Below are 7730 nucleotides of genomic sequence, written 5' to 3' on the forward strand. Positions count from 1 at the left end.
CATACATGAGTCAATTACAGCTACAATGTAACTGATTAACATCCATGCTAACTGATTAACGTCAAGCTAATTACACTAGTGATGCTAAACGATTAGCACCGATGCTAAATGGTTCACTCTGCGGTCCACTCAGTAACATCAATTCTAATAGCCAATTCGCCTTAAAGCAAATTAATACTTCAATACTTATTAATTAGCAAAATGAAGCCAATTGTAGCAGTGATGCTAATTGGTCAGCATCAACAATTGTTAACCAATCAAAATCAATGCTAGTTGCATAGCCTCAGTATCACTGAGACGATAACATAGCACCACCAGTGTGTCGTCCTTGAAACTCCAAGATGGACGGTACTGGGTGACGCAACAGGAAGTATTTCCACATTCTCAAGTCGCTTGTTTTTCTGTGCATGTCACTTTTGTATTGTTTTTTTAGCCTTGCCAGCGACATCAGGAAGTGATGATGTCAACAACCTTAAGCTAGATCAGCGAGGGAGCAAAATGGTTGGCAAGAAGAAGTGAGGAGTTTAAAAAGTGCTACACAAGCTCTGGCATCCAGTTCATCCTTCCATCTTTCCCTCCTATTTGCTATTCTTACTACTTCCTTCCATTCCTCCCTCCTTCCGTTCCTCCCTCCCTCCTTCCGTTCCTTCCGTTCCTTCCGTTCCTTCCGTTCCTTCCGTTCCTTCCTTCCTTCCTTCCTTCAACAACACAGTAGAGTCGGAAAGCACAGTAACCCGGTCTCCAGTCTGGGCCGGTTTGGGCCACTTCCCGCTAGTTGTCCTTTCTCTGGGCTTGGATGCCATTCGTGTAGATGGGGAACGGCAGCGTGGAGAAAATTCCATCAGCCGTGGTGAACACGTTGGCGGCGGCGGCGGGCATCTGCGCTGTCCCTGCGGTGGCCCCTGGAGAGCCTGTAAAGGGCCCTGTGGCGGCAGCAGCTGACATGTTGAGACGGTGCACGTGGTGGTACAGCATCTCCATGGGGGTCTTGGGGTCCAGGCCGAAACCCGGGGCGTCCACAAAGTTCATAGAGGTGTTGGGTAGCAGGCTCCCCGACGTCATGGCGAGCGTGACGTCGGCAGGCGCATAGCGGATGGTCCCGGTGGTGTACACATGGGGCGGCGTGCTGCCACTGGGCGCCACTGTGACGCGGTGGACAAGCGGCAGGACCACGTTGCTCGCCTGCAAGCGCTGTAGCGCTTCCAGGTCACCCGAGCACAACAGCGAAGACGACGAGGCTGAGGACGAGGCCAAAGTTGTGGCGGGTGAGTCTTGCCGCTTGTCGCGCGGTGACGCCGAGAGTGGCGGCGATAGGGGATCTGCCGAGGAGCCGCTGAAGGGCGGCACTAAACTGGCCGGGGTGGAGCTTCCGTTATAAGGGGGCTTCCTGGTCCCAGCCCCGCCCTCGGTTGCAGGCGGCGTCAGCACGGCGTCAGGAATGGGGACCTGGAGGGAGCCACCCTGCTTGAGGAGTCCTGGGGTGGCCAGCTTGGCCGTCATACTGTACGGCGACTCGTTGCGGGAAATCTCCCTGTTGGGCGGAAAGTTCCAGATACTGCTGTCATTGTCAAAGTTGATGGGCTCCGACATTTCCGTCTTGATCTTCAGGACCGCCGACGTGCTGCCGCCCAGGGACCCGAGAAGTTGCGAGGAGTCCGGCGCCGCGGCACCGTCCATTAGTGGGACTGGGTTGGCCAGCGTCGATGACAGGCGCAACTTTCTGCCTCGCGTCCGGTCCCATTTATGCAATTTCCGCCGCTTACGGCTTTGGAGCTTTTCCGCGTCGCCGCTGGCCGTGGCAGCCTCTGCCACAGCGCTGCCCGCTTCATCACCGTCCCTCTCCTCTTCCTCCTCCGACAACTGCGAGGGATGAAAATGCTCGTCGGCCTCACTGTAATGCTCCACTTTGATCTGAAGGCCGTCCAGGACACCTTCCATCCCGGCCGCCGCCACCCCGCTGACAGCGTCGGCGGGTTCAGCGTTGTCACTGTCTGGGCTGTCATTGCTGTCCGGACTGTCAACGTTGTCACTGGACGTCTCGGGCTCCACCCGCCGCTTGGCTTCCTGCTCGGAAGTGCTCTGCGATCGGCCTCGGCACTGCAAATTGGCCTCCACGTCTGTGCCGCGCTCAGATTGGCCTGGCTTGCGTGCCGCCTTCTCCTTGTCTGGCGAGACAAACAAATATTCCACAGATGAATGCAACAAAAAAAAACAACAAGATGCTCTGCTGTTCTCCCCTTAAGTGTGGGATGGGCCAAACTCACCCGAGTTTTCTTTAGACTCACAGTCCGAGTCAGAGGATTCCAAGGAATCCAAAATCTTTTCTGGAAGGTTTGGCATCTGGCCAAAGTCAATGGGTGTGTCCTTGTATTCGTGATTACTGCGGACGCAAATGTGGAATCACATGACAAAGAAGAAAAAAAATGGCAATCATAAACAAAAAGTATTAAGACAAAACTAAAGAAATGACTCAACAAATATTTAAAACAATATGGTATATATTCCATTTCTGTCTTCCGCTTTGTGTTCCAAATAAAATGGTGTGTACGAATGTCAAGTTAAAATGTGTCCAAAAATACAATAAAAAAAATCTAAACTTGTGAAACTGTTTTAATCAATACTTTAATTTTGATGATAAATAATAATGCGTGATCGTATGATTGAAGGAAGGAAAAATGACTGCAGCCTCCGGGACATCAAACCTGAGCACGTAGTTGACCCAGATGACGTTCTTGTCGCCGGCGTTCTTGGCGTTGACGGCGATGGTGGCGCTGGACTGGATCCAAACGTAGCCGGCGTTCCTCTGGATCCAGCGGTAGTACTTGGTCACGCACTGGCCTTTGTTCATAACTGCGCACACACGCGTGCACGTCACAAACCGACTCTCGCTCGGTCACCTTCCAAATGTCAACCACGCACGCAGCCAAGTAGAGGACCTGCCTCATCTCAGGCGCGGTGAGCGTTTTAGCTCACTAGGTGGTGCTGCGACTCTGTGAATGATAGCAGGGTCAAATGACCTCCACTCGCAAGATTGGGGGAGCCAGGGCAGGACCGGAAGCCTTCTCGCAGGCGGAACGATCTGGCGCCCATTGATAAAGAACCTTTTGGACGACCACCTGGTCAGTTGCCGTGGGGGGAGCTGCCATGGGGGCAGGTGCCGTGGAGGCAGTTGCCGTGCAGGCAGTTGCCGTGGAGGCAGTTGCCGTGGAGGCAGTTGCCGTGGAGGCAGTTGCCGTGGAGGCAGTTGCCGTGGAGGCAGTTGCCGTGAAGGCAGTTGCCGTGAAGGCAGTTGCAATGAGCCACAAATGTGATAGCGGTGAACAAAGCCATCAAGTCAGCCAATCAGAGAGAAGCAAGAGCGGGAAATAAGACAAACGTGGATGGTTTTGGTGTCGGTTGCTTGTGGGGCATGCACGTCGCTTGTAGCTTAGCTTAGCTTAGCTGTGTGCGCACTGAGTCTGCCAGTCAAGCGCAAGAAAAAGACAAACTTGCTCTTTGACATTGAAATGACTTTGTGCTGCGTTTTAGCGGCATGCGCAGGTGTGTGTGCATGCGTCTGTGACAGGCCTTTGATGTGTGTGTGCCTCGATTAAAAGTGGTGGGGGTCCGCAGAGACCATCAGAGCTAAAGTGCCTGCAGGCTCTCGTTCGCTCTCCCTTTCTCTTCGATTTTGTGCCACGGTGTCTAATCGTCTCTTTTTCGACCATCTTTTCCAGCGGCGTCCCTCATCGTCTTTGCAAAGCGCACCTCGTCAGCCACGGAGGCTTAAAACATGAATGATAGATTGAAAATTGTGTTTGGAGGAGGACGAGGGTGAGGAAGGTGGGAAGGATGAGGGGAGCAAGGTAGGACGAGGAAGGGTGAGGTGAAGATTGGAAGGCCGAGGATGAGGGGGGTGATGATGGAGGAAAGTTAGGAAGAAGAGATTGATGGGCATGATGAAGAGGATGAAGGGTAAGGAAGATGAGTAAGGTGATGATGAGGGTTAGGAAGAGGATTTTGACAAAGATGCTTTGAAAAAACTACTGAAGTAGTGAAGCTTGAAACGAAGCTTCAAATTTGCTTCATGAACAGGTGTGAATAACTCGGCGCCCTGTTCAACATCGGGCTCAAAATCCATTGACTTGCCATCAAAGCCCCATTGCGACTAACCCGGCCGGCCGGCGTGGCTTGAATTGTTCCTACTCGGGCGCTACTCACGGTCGAGGTGACTTTGCCTGATAGCGTCCACGTCCTCGGCGTGGATCAGCTGGTAGCAGCGTTTCCCCACAATGTCGGTGGCGGACACATCCATGTAGTCGCTGATCCTGACAATGTAAACGTGAAGCAAAGTTACACACAACGCTTAGTGTGTGTGTGTGTGTGCGTGCGTGTGTACATAAGCACGGTGTGTGTGTGTGTATCGTACACAGGGCATGTGATGCGTCAGTGCAGTAGTGTTGGAGTAGTAGTGCCTGTAGTTTGTGCATGCTGTATGCTGCTTCTGCTTGCCACTTTTCTGCTTTCAGCTACCGCCACCGGCTAGCCCTCTGTTTCCGGGGGTGAAAAGAGGAGCCGAGTGCATAAGCCTCCTCCGCCGGTACACAGCCTCTCCATTGCCAAGACTTGCACACGCCTCCTCGTGGCCACACACGGTAACTGGCACCTTGCGGTCCCAGGCTAAGTTGTGCAGGATCTCGGAGCAGCGGTGGGCCCCAGAAATGTGGCATGTAGGCCCACCGGTGTGTGGACACGCCCTACTGCCCATCAGCCACTGTCCCTGCTGTGGGTAAACAGCCCCAGCTTTGGGTAAATAGTGAAGACCTCAACGGCGGACCAGGCGGAGGATGATGGCTGACCTAAGGGGAGGCGTCACAACGGCTGGGAAGGCGGATGAAGGCTACAGCAGAAAAGGGTCACCAGTCGTCTTGGTCTCCTTGCCACTGGATTCTGACCCCAATCTGTCAAGGACAGTGTGGTGACTGTCTGTGCACCAGTCTCCCCACGTTAAACAAAGTCACGCACAGGCGTCTTTTTCAGGGAATCCATTTTACATCCCAGATTAAAGTCCTGTGGCGACCAGTAAGTGGCAACGGGGGCAGGATTGTGAAGTCTGGAAGCCCCTAGTCACAAGCTGGCACATCAGGCGGTGGATGTTAGATGATCGTTGGGCTCTTGGACCGAGGCAGAAAGAGCTCTTGGGTAGCTGCATCCACGACTGAGCAGCCCTTTTTAGGATCCACTCTGCTCACCCCTGACGGGGAAGGGGCTAGAAAAGGTGCCCTAAACATAGCCTGCCTCAAACCTCCCGACTGGATTACCGCGTTCAGAGGGATCACCAATATGCGGTCAAAAACACAGAAACATGAATTTTGGAGCATGGAATGTGCGCACACTAATGGACAGTGTAACCAGAGACAGGCCGGAGAGGAGAACTGCCATCATTGCCATGGAACTGAGAAGATGCCGGATTGACATAGCTGCTCTTTCAGAAACCCGATGTGCAGAGGAAGGTCATCTATCTGAAGGAAGAAAAGGGTGGATACACTTTCTTCTGGAAAGGAAAGGCCACAGATGAGCCTAGGATCCATGGGGTTGGCTTTGCCATCAAGAACCAACTGATCAGTCATCTCTCTGAACTCCCGGTGGGAATCAGTGAGCGCCTGATGACCCTCCGTCTGGTGCTGGCTAACAACCAGACGGCAACAGTTCTTAGTGCGTATGCACCTACCCTCGTTTCCGATGAGGAAGAAAAAGAGGCCTTCTATGCCTGTCTGGATGAGGTATTGTCAAAAATCCCCAAGGAGGACAAGATTATTATACTGGGAGATTTCAATGACAGAGTGGGCCGTGACCACCACCTCTGGAAGGGCACCATTGGAAAGGAAGGCATTGGAAACATCAACTCCAACGGGGTTTTGCTTCTTAGCAAATGTGCTCAATACGACCTTACCATCACCAATACCATCTTTCGCCAGAAGAACAAACTCAAGGGCTCATGGAGACACCCTCGCTCTAAACAATGGCATCTTATTGACTATGTCATTGTCAGAGCCAGGGATCAGCGCGACGTGAGCATCACAAAAGCCATGATAGATTCAGAGGCCTGCTGGACAGATCACCGCCTGATACGATCCACAATGTCCATCAGACTCAAGAGGAAGAGGAGACTGCAAAAGAAGTTGAGCCGGCCGAGACTAAACCTTGAGACCCCGAACAAAACTTCCGCCCTGCAGCTGTTTCAGACCTCTCTTGGAGAAAGCCTCAATCAGGAATACCCTGACGACATTGAAGAACACTGGAGCCTGCTCAAGTCTTCCATCCTTGATACCTGCAGTGCCACTCTCGGGCACAAGTCCAGAAAGCATCAGGACTGGTTTGATGAGAATGACACAGAGATAGAACAGCTCATCTCCAAGAAAAGGGAAACCTTTCGTGTCTGGCAAAATGACATCACCTGCAAAGCAAAGAGACAGGCTCACTCCAGAGCCAAGGCTGACGTCCAGAGCCGGGTGAGACAGATTAAAAACTCCTGGTGGATTGAAAGGGCACTGGAAATCCAGAGTTTGGCAGACTCTGGTGACACCAGAGGCTTTTTCAGCGCTACTAAGGCTGTCTACGGGCCAAGCCATCGCGGCCAACAACCCCTACGCTCTAAAGACGGGCAGGAGCTGTTGAAGGGCAATGAGTCCATAAACAACCGGTGGAGAGAGCATTTTCAGGAACTCCTCAACCGTGACAGCACAATTCAGTCAGATCTTCTTAGTCATATCCCTCAGAGTCCCATCAGGGAAGACATGGGTGAACCTCCCACATTAGCAGAGGTCCAAGACGCCATCAGGAGCCTGAAGAACAACAAGGCCTCTGGGCCAGATGGGATCCCAGCCGAGGTCCTAAAGGAAGGTGGACCAGAGCTCCAGCGCCACCTCCATTCCCTCTTTTTGAAGGTCTGGGAAAAAGAAGTACTCCCCTCGGAGCACAGGGACGCTCTGATAGTGCCCATTTTCAAGAAAGGGGACAAAGCGGATTGTGGGAACTATAGGGGCATCTCGCTCCTTTCAACAGTTGGCAAAGTACTTGCTCGTGTTCTTGCCAATCGCCTACTGCCATTGTCTGAGGAAGTTCTCCCAGAATCGCAGTGCGGTTTTCGCCCATCTAGAGGCACTGCAGACATGATCTTTACAGCACGCCAACTCCAGGAGAAATGCCGTGAACATAAATAGCCTTTGTTCATGGCTTTTATAGACCTGACAAAGGCCTTTGACACGGTGGATCGCCAGGCCCTCTGGAGCATCCTTCTGAGGTATGGTTGCCCAGATAAATACGTCAGAATACTGCGATTATTACATGACGGAATGACAGCCACAGTGCTCAACAACAGCTCTTTGACTGAGCCTTTCACTGTAGAGACAGGGGTCAAACAGGGATGCATCATTGCACCCACCCTGTTCTCTATCTTCATTGCCACCATACTCCATCTCATTGACAAAGAACTACCACACGGAATCCCAATTTGGTACAGAACTGATGGCAGGCTCTTCAACCTTAACAGGTTCAAAGCCAAAACCAAGATCAGAACCACCACGGTCATGGAGCTCCAGTATGCAGATGATAATGCCATTGTAGCACACTCTGCAGAAGACCTCCAGGGCATCCTGAACTCATTTGCTAAGGCATACAGAGCCCTGGGTCTGACCGTGCACACCAAGAAGACCCAGGTGCTACATCAACCCCCACCCAACCAGCCATCT

The 7730-nt window shown here is 52.4% G+C and overlaps 1 protein-coding gene across 1 annotated transcript in view; it reads right to left on the minus strand.

Moving 5' to 3' along the window:
• Positions 1-7730, minus strand: part of npas3 (neuronal PAS domain protein 3) — a 50071-nt gene continuing 42341 nt past the window's right edge. The window contains exons 9-12 of the mRNA XM_085931960.1: positions 4201-4307; positions 2703-2850; positions 2265-2380; positions 1-2165 (exon numbers count right to left, since the gene is read on the minus strand). Coding sequence (XP_085788086.1) covers positions 772-2165; positions 2265-2380; positions 2703-2850; positions 4201-4307 — 1765 coding nt within the window. The 3' untranslated portion in view covers positions 1-771. The remainder of the gene's footprint in view (positions 2166-2264; positions 2381-2702; positions 2851-4200; positions 4308-7730) is intronic.

The sequence above is a fragment of the Syngnathus leptorhynchus genome, chromosome 15, assembly GCF_054491065.1.
Source record: "Syngnathus leptorhynchus isolate UIUO chromosome 15, UIUO_Slep, whole genome shotgun sequence".
Taxonomy (NCBI): Eukaryota; Metazoa; Chordata; class Actinopteri; order Syngnathiformes; family Syngnathidae; genus Syngnathus; species Syngnathus leptorhynchus.